The 24,673-nt window shown below is 31.9% G+C and overlaps 2 protein-coding genes across 5 annotated transcripts in view; both read right to left on the bottom strand.

Annotated features, from left to right (window-relative positions):
* Positions 1-7,665, bottom strand: part of LOC135127340 (uncharacterized) — a 126,755-nt gene extending 119,090 nt beyond the window's left edge. Inside the window, exon 1 of the mRNA XM_064053784.1 lies at positions 7,564-7,665. Within this exon, the coding sequence (XP_063909854.1) occupies positions 7,564-7,665 (102 nt within the window). The remainder of the gene's footprint in view (positions 1-7,563) is intronic.
* A 4,711-nt stretch (positions 7,666-12,376) lies between these two features.
* The window catches only part of LOC135127007 (RNA/RNP complex-1-interacting phosphatase-like), a 92,486-nt gene continuing 80,189 nt past the window's right edge, over positions 12,377-24,673 (bottom strand). For 2 of the 4 annotated variants that reach the window (XM_064053294.1, XM_064053296.1), the window contains 2 exons: positions 19,100-19,207; positions 12,377-12,834 (listed from right to left, as the gene is read on the bottom strand). In XM_064053294.1, the coding sequence (XP_063909364.1) occupies positions 12,614-12,834; positions 19,100-19,207 (329 nt within the window). In that variant the 3' untranslated portion in view covers positions 12,377-12,613. Of the gene's footprint in view, positions 12,835-18,320; positions 18,380-19,099; positions 19,208-24,673 lie in introns of those variants that run through there. The other 2 variants (XM_064053297.1, XM_064053295.1) reach the window with 2 other exon arrangements.

Here is a 24,673-nt window from a genome sequence, read left to right as displayed (position 1 = left end):
TAAAATGATATAGAAAACACCTTTGCACCAATAAATATAATATGTTGCCCTACTTTCTTGAAATAGTGGGCGTTCTGAAGACACATCATGTGAGCTTTAAGCGTGAATAATTGATTCTGAAAGTTATAATTTCTATAAATAACTTAATACATTTTTAACGATGGAAATGTGTGAAGAATATTGCATTTGAAGTACAAATTAGAAAAATCGTTGTAGAGCTTTCAATTGTCCTTGTTTAAACTCCAGAAGAGTTGTATAAATCTAGTTGCGTCATATCAACTGTTAGATTTTTATCTAGAATCAAAAGTCAAGTGCCACTTATCAATTTACCTTTCTAAACAAACCTTCCACTTTCATCGCAATGGAAAAGCTATCAGTTAGAAAATCAGTAATAGAGGAGCTTTATACTAATTTGTTCTTTTAATTCGAAAACAAAGCCGAAGAACTAATAGATAAGCTTTGAAAATTGGAAAAATCGCTGCGGTCTACTATACCTTACTTACAAATGAAAACTAAGGGCTAGTTTCATAATCAAAATTTAAAGGACCTTTAACTAATGAGAGCTTGAAACCATTGCCTCAACAGTGTATTTCCATGGTAAAAATCCAACTTTAATTTTAAAGCTCCTTTAACTTCATTATGAAATCGACCCTTACTTAGTATTAAAAAAATAAAGTCTCCTTATTTACTCGTTATAATGAACGTATGAATAAGAAAGAAGGAAAATGGAAAAATGAGAAAAGCATTAATTGAAAATTATTCGACTTTGTTTTGTTTTTACTTTCGGAGCGTAAACTAAGGATGTATTGTAATAGAATCCATCCGACGAAAGGCCAATTTCATATTTTCTCGACGTTTCATGACCCCCAGAGTATGAAAAATTACGTCTACTGTTTCCATCGCCTGTGATCTAGGTCGTTTTATATTAGACACCTAATTTCCGAAATCACCGGACCGATTGTTGTCAAATTTGAGGAATATCGTGTAGATGTCCACCGAAATTTGTCTAATCGTCATCACCAACAATTTAATGACGTCACAACATCTTGCTCAGTAAATGTTATTTAAATTTTGTAAAATAATATACTAAAATACTTGCGGTTTATGAATCACCCTTGATTTTCTTAGTTATTATTATAATTTGTATTGTTTAATTCTTCGTGCTCTTTGAATACATAATAGAAATTCCACAAACGTGCTTCATGGAGTTGTGGATCGAGAGGTCGCATTTCCAATTTTTTTATTGATCAAATCAAGAACGGTTCACCCCATTTTCCCAAGAACTTGAGAATACAGTATTGTCTAGTATTTATTCAAATTGTTATACGTGTCCTTGCTAAAATGAGGCCATCATAAAATTTTGTTATGGAAAAACTCACTTGACTGTATTTAAGGGGAGAGGTAAGTTGTGTCTGAAAAAACCTTAGACTAATTTTTTTAATACGATATTATATTTATTCTAAACACAGCAGTTATCCATTGTACCAACTATGCATTTACCATACAACGTCCAACGAAAAATGAAATAAAAAGAATTATGACTGGATATATGACGGACATTCTTACTAAATTTTAACTTACTCCATCATCTTCATAAGTTGACTTTCCATAACTTTGATTGCGGAGTGACAATAACAGAAGATAAGATACAAAAAATTGGTCGAAGTTTATTTCCACGAAACTACCCTCGACGCTGAAGTGCAATAAAACACTTTTTCGAAAAATTATACAAATTTCTAAAGAAGCGCGCTACGCGTATGTTTCAAATGAGTTTCTCGTTTACAAAATTTTGTGATGACGTCATCATGCAATGGAAATAAAATAAATTGGTGCATTCATTAATTTTTTTCAGTCACCCTAGATAAGTAATTCTAAAAATATGAATGCGATGATAAATTACGAGTTTAGACGCACTGTATTTTCCACATTTTAGATACAATTTATTGGGTAAAATTTTGAGATCACGTCATCACTTTTTTGTGGGGATAGATAAACACATACATTTTGATTAAAATTTTTCCATGATCATGTTGTTATGCGATTTTGATTGTTTTTAAAAAATTTGTACGCCTCTAGTAAAAACTCAACAGGAATTTATAAACAACATGTGTAGAAGTATGTTATTTTATAAAATTTAAAACCCATTTGCTGTGTATAATTTTGAGTGAGTCATCACATTGTTGGAGGGAATGATCAGACAAAGTTTGGTCAGCGCTTTACCATGTACATGTTATTCATAATAAACATAAAAACAAAAACAATTGGTCCGATAGTTTCGGGGATCACCTGTCTAACAAAAATCGCCACGGACTGTGGGCAAACAGACAGACAGATGAAAACGAGAGACGTACTTTTTCGTACTCTAGGAGCCATGAGTCATGATACATCGAGAAAATATGAAAGTAGCCAGTCGTCCGATTACTTCAACAAACTTCCGTCGCCCTTGAAGAACAATCCAGCAAATCTCGCTTCTTTAAAAATCTACAAAATTTGATTTTGCAAAATTTTATTTCTGATGACCTCTATACATTAAAAGTCTAAAGTTAATTAGAAAAAACTTTCTTCGCCCCTGAAGTACAACCGAACAAATTCATCTTCTTCGAAAAATTATAAAAGGTATGTGTGGACTGTTAAACTACAGGTAAGGAATGCATGTTATGTGTATGTTTCAAGTGAGTTTTTTATAACAAAATTTTGTTATGCTGTCATCGATATTTTAGCTACGAAAAAAGTAGATTAATAATTTATCAGAAACCAAAAGCACCGGAGTATGTTATTTTATAAAATCTGAATAGTCTTTCCTCAAAAATATTTTGCGGGGACGTCATCAAATTGTTGGTAGCGATGATTAAAAAAATTTTGATTTTCTCATCTTTTATTCTTGTGACAAGAGTAGAAATATGAAAACATCCAAGAATATTGTCCAATTGTTTATTATTAAGTAGAAAAAATGATTCTAGATTGATTTTTATTAAATTTTATATGTATTTTAAAAATAGCGTGTAGAAAAAGAAAAATTATTTTATCGTCTCCGCTAGCAATTTTTTTGGCATTATCGCAAAACTATGTATGGTAAATGCTATTTAAATTTTATTAAATAGGAGTAACATATTTCTATATCTATAGTTTACGAATCCACCTGTTCTTTTACCTTGGACATCTAAATAAAAAAGAAAAAAAACAGAAACATGATCACCAATTTTTACTAAGAATAAACAAAATTAATTAATATGAGTAAAAATCACAAACAAAATTTTACAGAGACATCAAAAATTATTGCTACTCTGTACCAACACTTTATTGAAATGTATAGAAACCGCGTCCACTTCAAATCCATTTTTCTAATTATTCAAAATTATTATCTTCTTGACACCTGTAGTTGTCGTTTCATGATAGTAATCAGTTAAAAAATATACAACTTAATAAAATTCAAATAACTGATAATTAACATCAGATATAGATTTCAAAAATAAAGGATGAATATCAATGCCTACTTATAAAGTCTAGATCCACTATCTGCTCACGTTTCAAAGGTTCACAATCTGTGTATTACATAAACATGATAAATATCTATATATTGTAATTGAAGATGTTGGCGATTTAATCGTCAAAGAGTACATATTGTTAATTATTTGTATAGAGAACAACTTAAAAAGAATAAAATATCAAAGATTTACTGATCTCAATCTTTATTTACACTTTATTTTGAAATATAAGCAATTTATATTATTATTGATCAGTTTCTGCAGTTGTGCAAACCAAGATATTTGTACAAAAATATACGATCCACAAATAAAATCAAATTTTTTATATACTGTTCGTTCTCAATGAAAAACTAATTAACTAAAACGCAAAACGTTACCTTAGTTCAATTTAGCTCAGAAAAGTTTCGTAAGTAAAATATAACTTTTCATTTTCAACTAGTTGAAATTATGCAATATGCGACTGAGAGCCAAGTTTTTGACCTTGAACATGACCATACTTTATTTTGGTTGTTTCAAATTCCGCAGAAATACGTTTAGGCAGAGACAACTCGTCACTTATGAGGTAAATTGACACGATTAAACCAGCATTATTTTATCCACATTATGCGAAAAGTGATAATTTATGGGTACTTTCTCACCACCTTGTCCGTTTTTACCTAAAATGCTTAATTTTGATTCCGTCGTAATTTACAACTTCAAAAAAGAGATAGGCGTATAGAGGCTGCGTATTAGAAATTAAGACAGTGATAAAATTAAGTAGCAGACTACCTACTGAATCTCAAAAAATTAAGACATACTAGATACATTTCCAAGTCTTGCAGCTTTAGTTTGGTATCGTGATTTACCCACTGTCGCAGATGAAAATCAGAGGCATATAATTCCTTCATGATTGACAAGTTTCTAAGGACATGACGTCAACATTTTTTTTACAGCAATCTTTTTTTATTATAAGTTCTAGTGAAAATGTATGTGTAGATAACATGAGTGACACTGAACAGATTGAAAGGTGTAGATACCTTAAATTATGACTTCTGGGTATACTAAAAATATTTTTCCTGATAATTGTGCGTTGTGTTTCATATCAAGGCAGTAGATGTAGACAACACATTGTTATAAAGTCATAAACTATTTTACGGCCATAAACTTACATTAATTGAAAACAATTTTTTTCCACTAAGCCACATAACATTTTCATTATTATTATTATTTACCTATTACAGAGTCAACGGATCAAATAACGGAAAATTTATGTGAAAATTTTATTACACCAACAAACTACAATTTGTGTTAAATCCAGCTATTGTTTACAACCAAGACACTGAAATGCCTTTCATAGATCCAGGAGGGAGCAAACACGACTTGCAGGATTAACGTAATGTGTAATTAGTTATGGCTAAATATGGCAAATAGGCAAAGCTGGTTCGTATGTATGTTGTGCAAAGATAATTAAGTTTATCAATACTTAAACGTGCATATTGTTCCGTAATTGCACTGATTTCAAACGTGCTTCCACTTATTTACTAACATTCTTTCTAAATGAATCACTATAGTACACATTCCTAAGACGAAAATTGTACAAGAGCACATTTCATCATTATTATTTTTAAATGGTATCTTTATCACACAAAGCAAAAATACTTTTTAAACATTACGAAAAGTGTTTGTACGTTTTCTGGAAGGACCGATTGATCGCACAATGAGCCCAATTGAGAGTACGTCCTCCGACGAATTCCAATGAAGATATTCTGCGACGGTCGGTAAATAAGAGACGACGATGGGTGCAAAGTGCAAATAGTGCAGGTAATTATATAACATAGCCCGTGTCAAGGTCATTTTGGTTAGCAAGTCTGTCGGTGCTTTTTACACCTCTCTCGTATGGAACTCGGTTTGGATGCATTCCAATCGCCCCAAAACATCACCTCACTTGTTAACATGACACTTGGGTCAAAGAAACTATTGCGACATCGAAGAAAGATCACATACCTGTAGATACCAAGACCAGAAACATTAATCACTCCTATCAATTAATCTTCCAAAAATGATGAACACGGCCGATGTCGCAAAACATATTGTTTATATTAATGTAAATCCACAGATACAAATACCAATAACTACTGAACATCGATGAACATCTGTTAGGTGATGGGGCAAAATTCGGCTCCCCAGTCGCTCTTTGTTGGCCAATTTTCGGCAACATTTTCTGCGAAAGATATGATCTGCGAGGAAAATTAATTGTCAGGATCTTGTCGACCGGTTAATAAGTTATGGATCTTTTTGACTAATTTACGCTTAGCATTAGCACTTTAAAGAGTAAGCAGGTGGTTAATTGAATGTTGGCGCCGAATATAATATGGGGGAAGAAGAATTGATGAATCGAGTGGCGCGTAAAGTGTGATGCAGGTGGGCGACCTGCATGTCCTTAACAATACCCTCCTCCTGCGCATTTTGGGCAGTTCTGACTTGTCTTAAACAAAACTCCTCAGCCCTACCCCTGCTTACAATAATAATGAATAAAGATTAACAATGCCCATTGTTAAAATGTGGCTCAACTTAATGTAATTATTACTGTAGGAAAATGAATCATTTGGGTTATCTCAACTCGGCAGTCTGCACAACTCCGGCCCTGACACTCCTGAGCTTACTACAATATTAATTATATTCGCGTACGCGGCTGCAATAAATTTCTGCACAAAAGTATAGCATACGTGCACGTACTTTCTGCATCAAGAGTTATGCACATACGGAGGCTAGGAAATCTGTACTTTTTCCTATACATTGTGTTTTAATAGCGAAATGTTTGAGTTTAATGCCTGAGTTACGAGCCTCGTATCGGTACAGATCGACAAAGCCGCGACCACAACGGTGGTAGCCCCTGATTAAATATGGTAATTCTTACCAGAAATAAAGGCTACGACAAACCATGAATCTTTAAAAACGTACGGTTTCTTGTGTTGTGGTCACATAAAAAACCTAACATTTGAAATGTGTTTGGTTTTAACTGCTTCTCATCGGACAGCGTAACACCACTAGAACGAATTGTAATTATTATAACACAAGGGTGTATAAATGATTGCCTCAGCAAAATAGCGTTGAATTTAGATATAAGTGATAAAATTGAAAAACCATAAACTGCCAATCATAACTTGGGGCAATCATTCAAACACACTGAGATGGTATAAATCTATCTACTACTCCAGAACAAGTGTTGGCTACCCCTAAAAAAGCTGTTCGCTGAAATTACTACGCGATCGAAACAATGAAATAAGGTGACTGTCTTGAAACCTGTACGTGGCCATTTTGCTTTACGAGTGGCATGTCAGAGAATTACAGTATTTTCAGGCCCTGTCGCACTATATAGAGAACGTGATCGAGAAAGTTTGATCATTAATAAAAGACAGTTTACCTTAGTATGTAATCTAGAAGAAGTACATTTGAACTAATTTATGTCTTATTTTATTATTTGTAGACTGTACTTTCAGTTGTAACTTTGCCACAGTCATCAGTCACACAGCACTTTTTAGTATCCTTCAAATCGGTGAATATCATAAAGTTACTGAATTTACAGCCTCATCTGCAACCACAAATATAGATTGTTGAATGCTGTAATATACAGGTCGCTGTAAAGAATGGAAGCAGTTGTTCTATTCTCTGCAATTTTTGCAAATTATGACAGAACTGAGGGTACATAAACTTAAGTAAGTGTTTCCAAATAATTTGCAAAATATTCTAGAAATAACAATATTCCGATTTAATGATTGTAAATAGTGAATACATTATTAAGCTTTTTGAAATAATTAAATAAAAAATTACATTATTGAAAAAATATCAAATTAACATTTAAAAAACAATAATTTTTCAACAAATGTTCTAAATGTTCTCGATTGACTTCATAGTAATAGTAAATACGTTGCACAAAATTTTAAAATGAATCTGCTAAAATATTGGGAGGAATATCAACAATCACTTTTATAATTCTTTCTTGGAGTTCTTCGATGGTTTGTGGGCTGTTAACATAAATTCAATTTTTTACATAACCCCACAGAAAAAAAGTCAAGTGGGGTTAAATCGGGTGACCTACCTGGCTACTCAAGTGCTCCCCTTGGTTCTTTCCACCTTGCAGGAAAGTTTCGTTTAAGTACCTAATGCCGCACTTGACGTCCGAAGTGAGGTGGTGTTCCATCTTGTAGGAACCAAATGGACTTCTGTAGGTAAATTTGGGTTTTCATAGTTGGGAAATATTTGTCTAATAAGGCGAAAAATAATACTTTGTTGTAAAAGTTGGAGGTATTTGTTCGACGTTAAATTTCCGTTAATGAAGAAGGGGCCTACAATGTGGCGACCAATAATGCCGCAACAAACATTATTTTTTTTGGGGGTACTGTGTATGAACCTCCTCCATCCAGTGTGGATTTGTACTGGACCAGTATTTACAGTTACGACGATTAACATGCCCATTCAAATAAAAAGTAGACTCATCAATAAACAATGTATCTTTTTATTTGCCGCTTTAGTTAAAAAAGTGTACGCATGTGTTACAGTTCTGAATTCAAAAAACCTTCTTCTATTCAAAAATTGATGATTTGACAAGTCCTGGTATTAAAAAAATATATATATCAAGTTAGAATTGCACCTTGAAAACAAATGAAGTTTAAATTTTCAAAAAAATATAGAAAATAGAGCTTGAGTATTTTTAAGTATAGCCCAAATTTCATGAAGATCCAACTAATCGTTCCCGAGATATTCAACTGCATTCATATTTTTAGCAACCCTGTATTTACGTAATGAAACAAAATGCCCACAGAGTATGTCATGTATAAAATTGAGCCATTTCTGTGCGCAGGATATCATCAAAATTTAAACTGACAAATGCACGTTCAGGATAAAATGAAATAAGAATTTTATTAGATGTATTATTTAATTTGAGAATTACGAAATACATCGAAAATCAAAGAGAAACACATGAACTAACAAGAAGACTAAAAGAAAAAATGTGATGTCAAAGGACTGAAAATTTATCTGGACTTTTTAATGAATCGGCCAGGTGTAGTATCCGTTCTTAAAGACGGTATAAGCTTTATGTCAACCACAGCACTCCTCTTATAGGGGCCTCGAAAGATCAAATAATAATAAAATTGAAAAAAAGTGTCAAATTAGCATAAAACCATAAAATTGAATTAATAATTAATAAATATATAAATACACTGAGCACATTAGCGTCCCTTTATTATTTTCCACCTTAAAAAAATAAGGCCCCAAAATTTGTCTTGCAACCAGTCAACTTTACAAAGAAAGCCGGGCCTGCATAGAGAAGTACTGTAATAGGCTTGATTTGACATCTGGCTAGTTTTATATTTTTTTAAATTTCATAGCTCCTAGAAGACGAAAAAGTAGATCCCCCTTTCCGAGTGTCTGTCGTCTATCTCCTACCTCTTCTCTCTACTTTTAGAAGTACTTTAAGAAAATCACGTAAATGATAAAACGTAAACTATTCAGCTATTAGCATAAGCATCAACGGTTAAAAGAAAATGAAATTCGATTGATTTTGGCTTCTCAATATAGAGGAGAGTATTGATTAATTAATGAAACACACTCAGTTTGTGTCCGCAAAAGCACTTATAAATTTGAAGAACAAAATTATAAGGTGATGGACAAATTTTGATTGACAATTTACTTGCAATTTCAATTTTAATTTTAATTTTAGCTTACGCTCGGGAGTAAAAATCGATATTTCTTGGAAAAAATCGCTTGGCTAATTTCTGGGAAAAAATAGCTTGGCTAATTTCTCAGGGGACCCGGTTCTTGGAATTCGCGAATGCGAAAATGGGTTGCCGAGGGGGTCGGGAGGGAGTGTAATGCACTGAAACCAGTTTTAACATGTCCACGGAGCCGGAAGTACGCACGTCTTCGATTGTTAAATAATTAAATGAACTTTAAAAAAAAAAAAAATGTTTTGGTTTTTGGGTGGATAATGGGTTAAAGTGAAGTTTAAACGGTTTTTGTAAAATATTTTTTTGCTTTTTGGTGGTAAATATGTACTGCTTATTACGATTGTTAAAATTCCCTACATCATATACATTTAAAACTTGGAAATTCTTTGGATTCCACTATATTTGAAAAAACAAAGCGCAATAATATTATAGAAATGCCGCAAGAACGCTAACAGTGACCTATTCTACTTAAAAAATGGTCGAAGATTATTTCGAAAATTTAATTTTGCGAATTTTATTTTTTAAGAGAACCCCTATAAATTAAAATGAAGATACTTATGTATGTAATGTTAAAGTAAATGTAAAGAAGCCTGCTACGCAGATGTTTCAAATGAGTTTTCCTTTACAAAATCTGGAAGCCTAGGGTAAAAACTCAACACTTTGTTATCGCAAAAGTTGGAGATGACGTCATATCATCCTTGGTGAGCATGATCAGAAGAATTTTGGTTATCATTTTACCATGTACATATTCGTAATATATGTACATACAAATTTTTACAACAATTGGTAGAGCATTTTAAAAGATAATCTCTCTAATAAAAATCGACACAGACGTCGACAGACGACAGACAGAAATGAGAAACCTGTTTTCGTATTCTAGTGGTCATGAAACGTCGAAAAAACATAAAAGTAGCGAGACGCCCGAAAGAAAAAATTTTTGTAATACATGCTGATAAAACGTTTGCGTTTTAAAGTGATGAAGATGATGTTTTTCTTTTGTTAAAACTCTAGCCAATACAGGCGGTTTCATAATTCAGGTATCTAATATCTGTATAACAATTGCAAAACAGTATGGATGTATTGATACAGACTCATATTTTATGACCTCATGCTTACGACTACCTTAAAATGTTTCCAAGATTTCTGAACATTCGGTTTATCAATTTCAAAGTTACATTGTAAGATATCGCTACACAATTTTAATTGCTTTTTACAAAAATCTGGAGGTCTGTTGTAAAAAATCAATACGGATTCATAAACCACAACTGTAGGACTACGTAATTTGTAAAATTTAAACATTTGCTATAGAAAATTTTGAGATGACATCAGTGCTGGTGAGGGCGATTAGACAAATTTTAGTGAGCGTTAAGACCAAAGGGTACTAAACAAAAAGAAAAGAAAGAATAAACCACTGAACAATAATAACTAGTTATTTATGTTATAAATGGTGAAAGGCAGAAATAATGTTACTTACCGAAAAACGAGACCAAAGGCTGCGGGTTGTGTACCACTGGAATAGTTCTAGCCTATTTTCCCAGATACATTTCTCATACAGTTCTCATTTTATTATTAAATGTCATACTTAGAATCTCTGTCTGTTTATCAAGTTTAAATAACTACTACGTAACATGACGAAGATACTTCATTTAAAATTTTTGTAAATCCTGATTTTTTTTCCACTCCCTATAATTTAAAGAGGTCAGACAGAAAATACCCTCGTAGTGGCGCCATATACATATACAATAAATAAAATTATGAACGTAAAAAAATAATTCTTTAAATTTAATTAATTGCGGTCTTGACACATTTTAAATGTAAACTTTACAATTCTAATAGATTGGATTTAAGACTTTAGTTCTCACAGATCCACTTTACTTCCACTACAACAACAAAACGAAAAATCGGTGTCAAAATCACTTAGACAAGATAGACAATAAGAATTTACGACTAGCTAAGTGTGTCGTTCGAAAATGATATTAAAAATGGTTATAAACTGGATGGTACCGGCGAAACAGCGTGTCGGACATTTCGAACCCCCTAATTCATGACGGTCGTAAACATAAGTTATGAGATAGTTATATTAGAATATACAGGCAATTAGAATTAATTAAGTTGTCGACAACTACAACTGTTTCGAGCGTTGTCACTCTTCATCTTCAATTACGGTTCGTAATTTTATAGGGGCTCCGTTCTGCTGAGAACTTTTTACGTGTTCTGGATCGAAAGATCTCTTGTGTAGATACGCAACGTATATAAATCTAAAAGCAGGCCTAAGCATTTTAGTTTAACAAGGTAGGAGAAGGTGATAGGTATCTTCTCCTTTGGCGTTATAATTTGGCACCATCAAAGCCAAATGGGGTAACTAACTGAAAAGAATGAGCGGCTTGGTTAGTGTTGACCGCGGCGCCTGTATACTGTCACATCCTCGACTAATAGCTAGTCACGCAGAACAATAGCACCTTCACTAATCCGAACGTTTTGTCGTCGAAGAAACGCCATTCGAAAGAATAGAGTTATGAGGGTCGTTTCACATACAACAGAAATCGATTAGACTTGGCCAAGTCGCATAGTCGACACATCTCGAGAAATCATTAATAATTGTTCATTTCTCGACAACATCGTTATTGTTTAAACAATTTTAGTGGGGGTTCTGGGAACGATCGTGATAGTCGGCCGTAAATGCAGGCAGTTTACGAGCCAAGATAAGAATCCAGAGGCGCCGGTGCCCAACATTGGTAGGTTGTTTGAAATCACTGTTCCACCAGATATCTCAACATCTGAAACCGATAAATCGTCCTAGTTTTCTCAGAGATTAACTTAATGTATTCCCGTAAAAGTCTCTTTTTTAGTTCTTAATTAGTATCTACCGTTACGGAAGCTGGATGCCGACCCTTATCGTATCGAAATTCCTGATCCCTGGCCTTGAGTAATTGCCCAAAAACCACCATTTCCCATGGTCCTGCAAGTTTGCCAACCGCTTCTGACAACTGCACAAAATGACTAAAATTTTTTCAAAAATCGAAGGCAAATGAGAAACATCTAGGAACTTGCACACTAACTACATTCTACATTCTTGCTACAGCCATCCTTTTCTTAACCTGTACATTTCCGTACAAAGTAAGGGTATATAATGGATATATGACTTATGACCGTGGGAAAATATATAAATCATAGACTTCAGTGTTAAAAATTTTTTGAATGCACCTTTATTTACACTATCTAAACAACAATAAAAAGTGACTCCACACAATACAATTTATTAAATAATAAACAACAAAAGAGAATGAAAAACGTCAACTGAATAAATAAACCGACAAGAAATAAACATGTAAGTAGATATAAAACGCCGTTTCTCTACAATTAAACGTAAAAAAAAAAACTTTAAATCGCTATAAGGCAGTACCGACGTGAATTTTGTTATTAATGTTTGTAAACTGTCCGTCTTGAATGTCTACTGTACTGTCCATATTCACCGAAACGTAAGTGTGATAAATGCTTGTTTCTGGTCCGAAAGCGATCCGATCTTGAAAAATAATGTGGAACTCGAGGTTCCGTCCGCCAGCTTGTACTTGGAATTTCTGACATAATGTCGGACACATAGTTTTCCCTTTCTATCGGATACCCTCTTGCTTCTTGAAATTCTGAAATGACAAAAAGGCCTTGAAATAACAATTTAGATAAACTCGATTAACTGAATTAAATTTTAGTCACTGGTTTTGCAAAAATGCAATCCAATGTGTCAGAAGTGAAAAATCCATCTTCCAAATGAATCCGATGTCATTTTTATGCGTCACTCTAATCCCTGTACAGTGATTATAAATCTTTATCCATCAGGCTGACTGTGACTTAATTCGTTGAGCCATCTTTTTGAACTATGAGTTTGGAACAAAACGTAGAACATAAATAAAGCTAATCCGTAATGATTTCTTATAAAACTCCAACAAACCGAACACATAATCTACATCCAAAAAGCGCAACATATAACTACACCAGTTGTATGCATATTATGAAGACGTAATGCATATAAAAAATAAAAACTGGTGACAAAAACCTTAAATGACACTTACAAGTTGCGTCGATTACCATACCCACCATATATGTGAAAGCTGATTTCAAATGCTTTCTAGAAAACTGAACGTATAAAAATTACGCATAGGTCACGCACACTTATTACTTCGATATCAAAATTGTGATTAAATATTTAGTAGACTTATAACATGTTTTATGAAAAATACAAAATTTGTGCATTTCTGCAGCTGTCAAAAACAATTCCACAATTCAAAATGGTAACCAAAATTGTAACATTGAGATATAACTACAAATTTTCCCAATAGTCTTGCGTTTTGTTACTTGAAAACGTATTATTTGATGTCCCAAAAACTAACTTCCAGCGATTTAGTCTGATATTTGTAAATTTGATATACAGTAATGATCACTTATAGCGAACCCAGTTAAAGCGAACTTCCTGATATAACGAACCAACTTGCAAAGTACGAACTGAAGTACCATAAGATACGTGTTATTTTTTTCCGATTATAACGAACCCGCTTATAGCGACTTTTCGGATACAACGAACCAAATTTTTAATATTTAAGAAAAAAAAATCGTTTATAACGAACTTTTTCACCAGTCAACTTTATCTCGACAATGGTCAGGAACACTTTTGTGTGAATCTATTACATCCCGTCAATTTTATCAGTATGGCATGGCAAAAAGTATCAGAACAAACAATTGCTGATTGTTTTCGACATGCTGGGTTCCTCCAGTGTGAGGAAAAATTTGAACCAGGGGTGGGATTTTGTTTCTACCGATACGATACGATACGTAGCGATAAATGACAAGGACGAAAATATAAATTTCAGATGCGAAAGAAAAAGACGACCACATTTTATCGGTACCGATATTTTATCGTTATAGAAACAAAATCCCACCCCAGAAGACGAACTACTATTGGCTGAATGGCTGAGAAAGCACGAAAGCAATTCTGACGATGAATTTGATATCGACTTTTTGTCCATTTTGACGATATTTTAGTGAAGTCTGAAATTTTGGATGCTGCTGCTATTGTAGAATTAGTTCAATGCAACATTCAAACAGAAGATGAGACTGAAGACGATGATGATAACGAAGAAGAAGAAGAAAAAGAGGGAACGATCCCAAAACCCTCTTAAATTAATCTGTCTCACAAGAAGGAACGTAAAATTTGAGATTATTTTAAGTAACAACTTTTATTTTTAATCAACTTTTTATTAATCAAGTTTTTTTTTCTTATATGTACTACTGTATTATTATCTTTACATGTTTATATTTTTGTAATACTTTTAAATGTTGCATCCTGAAATACATAGTTCAGTTTATCAAAGTATATATTGATTTTTTTGAGATCATTTATAACGAACTTCGGGTATAACGAACTACTTTTCCCAGTCCCATGAGGTTCGTTATGACCGAACATTACTGTACTAGATTTACGGCCTAGGTGAGCAATAACAAAGGATTTTGAAAATTTCACCTCTAAGGGTGCGAGTTAGTGGATGAACATTATTAGCTTGAAACGGTGTACAGATACGTACAATTACTCTACAATATACAGGGTGAGTCACTAAGAGTGCGTTCCTCGATATGTCATTAATTTATTAGAAATAGAAAAAAAGTCCAAGACTAAATCTGTAGAGTTCTTTGAGAATTATACTCTTTTTTTTTAACTATACAGAGTGTGTTGCTTTTAAGGCGTAACGCACAACTTAGTTTTTCTATTTTACGATTTTGTAATGTCTCGATTTTATCATTCTTCAATTTTTCAATTTTTTAATTTTACAAAATTTCAATTTTAATTTATCAAGTTTTTGATTTTTCAGCTTAATTAGTTTACAATTTTTCGTTTTTAGGGCATTCCAATTTTTTTCAATTTCTGATTTTTCAATTATCCGAATTTCATTGCTTCGATTTTCTAATTTTTTGATTTTTCATATAGGTATCAAAATTTCGATTTCCAATTTTCCAAGTTTTTGATTTTTCAATTTCATAATTTTACAACTTTTAGATTTTTCAGTTTTGTAATTTTTGTATTTTACTACTGTTTGATTTTCCAATTTTAAAATTACACAATTTTCCAGTTTTGTAATTTTGCAATTTTTTGATTTTTCAGTTTTACATTTTTACAATTTTTCGATTTTTCATTTCAATAATTTTGCATAATTTTTATTTTTACGGTTTAAATACATTTTGGAGTTTACAATTATCCAATTTTAAAATTTTGTCATTTTATAATTTTTCCATTTTTGATTGTTCAAAATTTTAGTTTTAATTTTCCAAGTTTTTGATTTTCCAATTTAATTATTTTGCAATTTCTCGTTTTTAAAGGTAAGTATCCGATTTCCAACTTTTCGATTTTACACCTTTTTGATTGTCCAATTTTACATTTTTAAAATTTTTGGATGTCTCAATTATTCGGTTCGTTTTTAAGCAATAAATTTCTCAATTGTCTATTTTAGAATTCGTGTTTTAAAATTTTCGTTTTTTTAATTACTCCATTTCACTTTTAATTTTTATTGTTATCCGAATTTCATTGTTTCGAATTTCCAATTTTTGCTTTTTAATTTTTCATAATTTCGTTTTCCAATTTTTCAAGTTTTTGCTTCAAAATTATTTTTAACTATACAGAGTGTTATGTTTTGAAGACGTAATACACAATTTAGTTTTTTAAATACCCTTAAAAACCCTAAATATCTTTACAATTTATTTTTGAAATTACGAAGGGAGGTTGCCACATTATTCGAATTTTTTTAAAATTTTTACCAATGGAAGGGTTTACACAAAAAATCACAGTAGGGTTATTTTTAAAATCTGACAATATTTTGTTGTGGTATAAGTGGGATTCAATTTTCATATACAGAGTGTATAAAAATGATTTAATTGTTGAAATTTTCAAATATAGATATTCCAGATTTTTCAAAAAAAAAACATATTAATACTGCATATTATTCCATTTTTTGTTCACTTTTTTTATCTGAGTATTTTCTATATTTAAAATTGATGGTTGCTGGAATTTTTAAGGAACACATTGCCATTATAGAAGAATGAGCACAAAAAATAGAATAAGACACATTAATAAAATACACGGCGTTCTATTCGAAAAAAACGAAATTCCGATTGTATTTGAAAATTCTAAGAATTAGATTTTTATAAAAACACTCTGTATATCAAAATTGTATTGTTAAAAACAATTTTAAAATACAGTCCTTAAAGAACCGCTCAAAGTTTGGTCCTTGTCTTTTTCTTCTATTTCTAATACTAATAATTAATGAGATATCGAGAACAAGGCGTTTAGTGATTCACCGTGTATATAAATAATGAAACACGTATTTGATAATTTTTCAATATTCATCAATATATTTGTTTTATGGCTTAGCTGAGCAATAACAAAGAATTTTTGAAAATTCCACCTCTAAATGTGTGAATTAGGGCATGAACTTTATTTGCTTGAACAGAAGAAAAAGTCAGAAACCAAAATTGTACGATTTTTTAAGGATTATACTTTAAAATTAGTTTTAACTATGCAGAGTGTTTTGTTTTTAACATAACTTTCGTTCTTTTTTTAATGAAACTTCCTATATACTTTTACAAATTTACAAATTTACTTTTACAACTATATATAGTTTAATTTTGAAATACCAATGCGACATTGACACGTTATTCCATTTTTTTTTTAATTTTTTTAGCAATGGAAGGGTTCACAAAAAACCCAATATATTTATTTTTAACATCTGTGATACAATATTTTGTGGAGAAATAAATAAAAGTACGCGCTTTGTTGTGGTATAACTGAAATGAAATTTTACCTATACAGAGTGTTTATAAAAAATCTTTAATTATTAGAATTTTCAAATATCGATAATTCAGTTTTTTCAAATAGAACACACCATATTTTATTTCCGCATTTTATTCTATTTTTTTACCTCTACAGTAAGATACAGTAATAGAATACAGGGCGTTCTATTTGAAAAAACTATCGACATTTTAAAATCGTACAATTTTAGATTTTTTGAACGCTCGCTACATTAAAATTTTATTTAATTGATACCACAACAAGGCACGTACCTTTATTTATCCTTCCACAAAATATTGTAAAACATACTTCAAAAATAATCCTATATTATTATTATGATTACGCCTCTTAACAGGCTGAGTGCCCAATAACGAAGAGGCGAGAAAAAAAAAAGAAGAAAAAAAAAATAAAAAATTGAAAAAAGAAAAAATTGAAGAATTGAAATTATTTGAAGGTGAATATATCTAAAAAAAGAGATTAAATAAAAAGATGAATCATACCAAAAATATTCTAGAACAAAATACAACAATTAGTGCGGATCAGTTATTTCGCAAATTTCTTTTATTTCTTAATTCCTGTTTTTAGCTCTCTCAGTTTGCAATTAAATATATCAATGTTACATTGAGATTTTTTATAGCTTTCTAGCATTTGATAAAACGGGGACGCTTTCATCACGTTAGATCTAGGAAATTTTTGCTCAAATAAGAAGTAATTTCTTACATTCATAGTAGGTGTTCTTAGTCCAATCATAGCAATCAAATCTTCACATTTAATTGTGTAACTATATTGCGATTCTTTCATGAACCCTCCCACTGGCAAAAAATTTCGAGAAAATAGGAATTACGTGGCAACGTCGCATCGGAATTTCAAAAGTTATAAAGCCTAGGTAGAGAGGCTAATGAGAATATCAAAATATACAGATTGTTTCGTTAAAAAAAAACCTTAAAAGTAGAACACTCCGTATAGTTAAAAAGAATTTTTGAGTATAGGCCTTAACGAACCATATAACTTTGGTCTTTGTTATATCCTTGATAATAATTAATGACATATCGAGCACCGCGTGGTTAGTGACTCATCTTGTACAAATAATCAAGCACAAATTTTATAATGTTTCAATCTTCATCCCCTAAGAGTGTAAAATCAAGGATGAAAGTAATAAGGTTGAAAAGATAAAATATTTGTAGCTGATTTGGTGGAAATACTTGATGGGTGAGCAAAAAGACAGCATTTTTGTACTATAATATTTATATATCAAAACTGTCAAAAATACAGGCGGGCAAGTATATAATAAATGTAATCTTATATTTAATATTTTTATTTCATTCTTCTGCGAACTGTAATTACGTCAGCGGTACATTCTACAACAAAATTATCTCTTATCACCAATACATATTATAAGTTAACCTTCAGTTATATTTTCAATAAAATCGGAAACGTCCTCAATAAGGCGTCTGCTCGACTGACACACTCTAATGCCGTACGTCTTTCCGGAAAAACCATTCAGAATTGCATCTAGATCATACCATTAGCAAAATCGGCTGCAGCCGCTACAGGCCAACGGCCGATGTGATGTTTAACATTTACAGAAAACTCTGTTTTGATTAGTCCGTTCAAAGAATATTTTGACCTTATCAAAGGTGTTGATTTTGTCTTTACTGGTTGCGGCGATTATAAAAGATAAAACAGATTATCTGAAATTAATAAAAAATCAGCCAGGACATAAATCAAATTTAATGGTCGGCTGTTCTAGTCCATTTTGCCTCGAATGCAGCTTTATGTAAGTCAAAATCTCCATTCAGAATAGCGCTGTAGGAACAAGATAATAAAAGTATCCCTTAAGATGGAAAGGTATCAATCAAAAAGAAATCTGACGTGCTAGGTGATTGCAAAACGAATCATTTCTCACGTTAGAAACATAAATTAAGTGTTATTGATAAATGGCAGTATTAATTACGTCGGCAGCTCAGCACGACCGCATTTACACGATTAATAATGTGAGAGAAATTTCGTTTCGATGCCTCCGTAATCTGTATCAAATTTTTAATAACACATTTTACAAGAAAGCGAAATATACTTACTCTTTATCGCCTCCTGGGGATCAATTTTCATCCGTAACACCATGTATTTACAGATTAAATAGCCCGTTCGGTTCAACCCGTGGGTACAATGAACTCCGATGAGTGCATCTGCAAACAAAACTCAATAAACTGGCCAATAGTCAAATAAATATTACGACATTGTCAATACAAGACTTGGTTATCGTCATTCCAAAAAAAAAAGTTACAATAGCGTACCCCACCCCACATTGCGACCCATTTTCACCATATCGTTCAGCGCGATCTGCTCCTGGAGTATCAATTAATTTTTCCGGATTAAAACAATACCAAAGTGTGATGCGTACAAATTAAGTTTGACATGTGGGACCCCCAAAGTGGTCCTTCAAAACTTGCCGACAAACGATTGCTTCGATATCGAACCTGATCTTTGATAGCACAGAGGGGTGCCTGTTTAACTGTCAGTTACTGGTGCATTTATTACCTTTACTGTTGTACTTTACCGTTAGGTCTACATGACGATGAATGTTGTTTTTGGCTGCTTAAAATCAAAATTTACTTGATTGATTACGCCTCTACCGTATTTCTATTGTACAACATAATAAATAACGTTACTATCTACATAATAAATTAATAATGGCTTCACGATCGAGAGGAAAAAATGTGGGTAAAGGCCGTGCTCAGATACATCAAAAATTTTGATCTCACAGACAAGTCAACGTGTTTAAAAAATCAAGGAAAATCCCTGTGTTAAATTATAATCGATTATGCTGATAACGGGTACATGAAATATGTTGTGCAATAAATAGTTTCAAATTGTCGTTTGGGTATTGTGTGGTGATTAAGAGATTTAAGTTGTAAATCTTAGAAGATACATCTGTTCACACTTTTAAGTACATTTCCTCGTAACACTGAACTCACGAAATTTAACACTGAATCACATTTCAGATCTGCTCTAATTTTTAAATCATGATTTAACAAATCACTAAGTCGATGAGTCTAGCTACTCGAAAAAACATAGTTTAGCAAAACAAAATAATCTTTCTTATCTGTATATTCATTCCCAAAATACTTCTGTATACCTAATAAAGACGATTAATAAAACCTTAGAACTAAAACTACTTGAAGTCGGCTCAATAGTGGTTTAATCTGGTTACGGTATGATTGATAATCATCAAAATGACCATATCAAGTTTTACGAGCTACTTTTAAAGTTATAATCCTAAATCATCTTTGCATTTACGTAACACTCGGTACGTTCTACAATTTTAAGACTGCTTTCCATGTTATGCAAACCACTTATTCGAACGAGTCCAAAATCATTTCTACATACAAAAGCAGGCACCACAATGATTGGTTCAAACATTCCTAAAGTAAGTTTAAACTACTTAAGTACTTCCTTTGTTACCTTTCAATTTGTCACAGTATTTATATTTACATGGTACACATTTAAAAAATTATTACTGATATAATTCGATAAATATAATCCACGAGTAAATATTTCGACATAAGGAACATTAGACGGAACACATAATGCGCACACTTCAATCTGATACGAAAAGTAGCACACGAGCTTCCATCAAAGGATCGATTTTAAACAGATCATAATTCAAAGAAAAAGAATAAAGTCAATGAATAATTATTGAAAGACCAAACAGACGTATTATGCTTTCCCATCCATCTTTCTTAGTCGGGTACAGGCACGCCCAATTATAGCATGTCTTTCGAACTTCCTTAAATCACTGCTTCTAGGCAGTGATCGTACCTACGCAACAAAAGTGTGAAAAACATGCTACAGCGGCTTGCCAAATTAAAACACAAGTTATTTTGTAAGATTTTTTACAAAAACATAATTTACAATTTTATGGTTCTGGTACAATGGACAATTCTGGCACGTGTCGGTTATTACAGCGACTAAGTTCATATAGTTGTTAAATAAGTATATAGATGTACTTTAAAAATAGGTACGTAAATACATATTTGATCAAGTTTTTAGTACAGCAAAAAATGTGTGAATACATAGAGTGGAAATACTTTGAGAAGAACACACAAATACGGTGCCATTCTGGTTTTCATTAATTCTTTGTTGGTTTAATCTTACATTGTTTTATTTCGTCTTTTTCGTACTTTATTGATGTTTTTTTTAAAACTAAAGTTTCCCATCTTCAAAAAGCAAATATGCGTCACTTGTCAAAGCCTAAGTGACCGATTGTGATGACTCGACATTTTGTTTTGTTCTTCTCATAGTATTTCCACACTACCTCCGATCACCTGAGATTGGTCATTACCAGTGTAAACGTTTGTATCTATCTAAGTTGTATCTAAGTTCACAAGTTTTGCAAACGTAACTTTAAAAACTAATACTCACATTTTGACGTTAAAATTATCAAAAAAAGGATAATTTCATTAAAAAAAATATAATTAGTGGAAAATATTAGTGAACTTTATCAATGTCTTAAGTGTAGTACATAAATTTCCCGCACTGTATTTAAAATTCACGACAACAAAAAAAAGTAGGGACAGAAACTATAAAAAACATCTGTGAACTTTGAACCCATTAAACGTAATATCGTGTTCTTATATGACTTAAGAAAAATAATCCTTTCCATTAAAAAAGGATTACCGGAAGTTGCCAAAAATAGTTCAAAATACGTCGCTGGAGGCTCGGCTGTCTGTTGTTAACAAAAAATAATCTAGATGACGCAAGGTAAAAATTTCTCTATTTAGTTAATTGAACGTATCTTTTTTTGCTTGTCAGGCCATAAAATTTATAAATCGTTGATAAATGTTATCGTTCCGCTAGTTCGTTAATATACAGTATGTCCGTAAAATTAAACTAAATTTGAAGAAAGTAATTTTAGGTCCCGTGGTGTTTCATTTTCGGATAAATTTAAAGCAATCTGGTTTTTGTTGCTGGATGAACTTGAAAAAAGTCTTTTGAGCTTTTAGTGTTTTACATTTTACGAATTTGAAAAAGTCTTGAGTGGCGTAGTGTTTGGGTATCCGTGATGTATTATTTTGGAAGCCCCTGGAGATTTTTTCTGTAAATTATTGAAAACAATTTTGGGGGACTTTGGTGTTCTATTTTTGGAAAATCCTGACCTGGCCTGTTTTTGAGTTAATTTTGGGACCCCGTTTTTTTGAAAAATTTAAAACAACCTTGAGGTTCTAGGTATTCCTGTTTGGAAAGAATCTGAAAGTACCTTTTTTTCTTAGAGGGTATGTCATTTGCCAAAATCAATCTTATCTTAGCAACTTAACAAACTTATACAAAAAATTATCAAAATTTGCAGACATTACGAGTTTACTTATATGCACAAGGCAGGAATTTTGAACATCTTCTCTAGTGTTTAGTTGGTTATGCTTTAATGGATTTTTCTTTTGTTAGTTTTGTTTTTGTTTATAATTTATAAATGTGTTATTAAATGTTTTTTTTTGGTTCATTTATTAATGAAAAATAACAGCTTGTTTTATTAATAATAACACACAACGATTAATGTCTACTGGTTATTGTTCTAAAAAATGTACATCATAAAGAATGTTTTTATAATTTTTTTTGGACAGCCGAAACTCCCGTACATAACGTACTGAAGAGTTACTTCGCCATTTTCCAGACACCTGGTATATTAGTAAGAATTTTGAAATTGTTTACATTTTTATATACAGTAATGTTCGGTTATAACGAACCTCATGGGACTGCTAAAAGTAGTTCGTTATATCCGAAGTTCGTCATAAATGATCTCAAAAAAAATCAATACATACTTGCATAAACTGAACTATGTATTTCAGTATACAACATTTAAAAGTATTACAACAATATAAACATGTAAAGATTAAAGATAATAATAAAGTAGTAACATATAAGAAAAAAAAACTTGATTAATAAAATGTTGATTCAAAATAAAACTTGTTACTTAAAATAATCTCAAATTTTATGTTGCTTCTTGTGAGAAAGATTAATTTCATTGATATACAATTCTATTTCGCTTAATTTTTTTAATATACCGCGTGGAGTCTTTCGCGGAGGGTTTTCAGATCGTTTCCCCTTTTTCTTCTTCTTCGTTATCTTCATCGTCTTCTGTCTCATCTTGTGTTTGAATGTTGCATTAAATTGATTCTACAATAGCAGCATGATCCAAAATTTCAGACTTCACTAAAATGTCGTCAAAATGGACGTATTCTTCGAAATCGATATCAAATTCATTGTCAGCAAATAGTATAGTTCGTCTTCTGGTACAAATTTTTCCTCACACTGGAAAAATCCAGCACGTCGAAAACAATCAGCAATTATTTGTTCTGATACTTTTCACCATGCCATACTGATAAAATTGACGGCATCTAATAGTTTCACATAAAAGTGTTCCTGACCGTTGTCGATAGAATCAAACATTTTCGAAAGAAGAAGTCGTCGATAAATTTTTTAAAGGCTATCTATTATACCCTGATACATAGGCTGTAATTTTGTAGTGCAGATAAAGCTGACTGGTGAAAAAGTTCGTTATAAACGATTTTTTCTTAAATAATAAAAATTTGGTTCGTTTTATCCGAAAGTTCGCTATAAGCGGGTTCGTTATCACCGGGAAAAAATAACACGTATCTTATGGTACTTCAGTTCGTACTTTGCCAGATGGTTCGTTATATCAGGAAATTCGCTTTAACCGGATTCGCTATAAGCGATCATTACTGTATTTAATAAAAGCGGAAAACTAAGCTGTATAAGTATTGAAATTTTCTTTATAAAATTCGGTTTTGTGAACTTTAATTTGCGATAAACCTCTAGACATACCTACATAAAAAAATATAGGTAATACCAGTAATAGTGTAAAATATTAAATGAGAGCCTATATACATATATTTTTTAGAAAATACATACTCCATCACATACAAGCAGACAGACAGACAGACAGACGAAACTGGAGACCAATTGTTTTTGTTTACACAGTTATTGCTGTCTTTAACTTCACAGGGCTATATAAAATTTTAGTGAATACAAAATAACTCTCTGTGTCTACACAGTACTATTAGTACCTATCGAGGCGTTAAACTTTAACCAATATCTAATTTTACAACTCAAAATATGAATTTCCACAGCAATAAGAGTACCTGAAAGCTGTATAATTATACTTATACAGCAGACTCGATTGCAACAAGTTCATTGTTAGTTAATGTCGTAAAGCCAATTAATTTAGTTTCGCATTTCTATCGTATAATACAGCACCATGTAAGTGTGCCTTCTTAGAATTGTCGTGTACATTCACTCTCGTCTTAAGCTTTACAATTTCAAAGCTGGGTCTCTGTAATAAGAGCCTCAATCGAGAAGGCCAACACTCCAGAACCTCCAGTGAAAGAAATGCAAGTACTCGACACCGTCATCTGGTGTAATGCCAGAAGATAATCTCCAAGTATTGCATTCGTATAACGATCTATTAAATGGTGGATCGTTGCCCTTTCATAATCAGCTGTTGAATGCTGAAGGATTAAAACATCCATCGGTGTACATATAAGAATGCGCTATGCACACACACACAATGTACCGAACGCTAAAGAAACACTAAACTTGATAAAGCTCTTAGATAATTAGAGAGTAGAAAGATAAGT

This window comes from Zophobas morio, unplaced genomic scaffold, assembly GCF_036711695.1.
Source record: "Zophobas morio isolate AGI-343-1 ecotype UQ-CSIRO unplaced genomic scaffold, CSIRO_AGI_Zmor_V1 ptg000011l, whole genome shotgun sequence".
In the NCBI taxonomy this organism is placed as follows: Eukaryota; Metazoa; Arthropoda; class Insecta; order Coleoptera; family Tenebrionidae; genus Zophobas; species Zophobas morio.
Note: the sequence above shows the minus strand (reverse complement) of the source record. Positions and strands in the feature narration are given on the sequence as shown.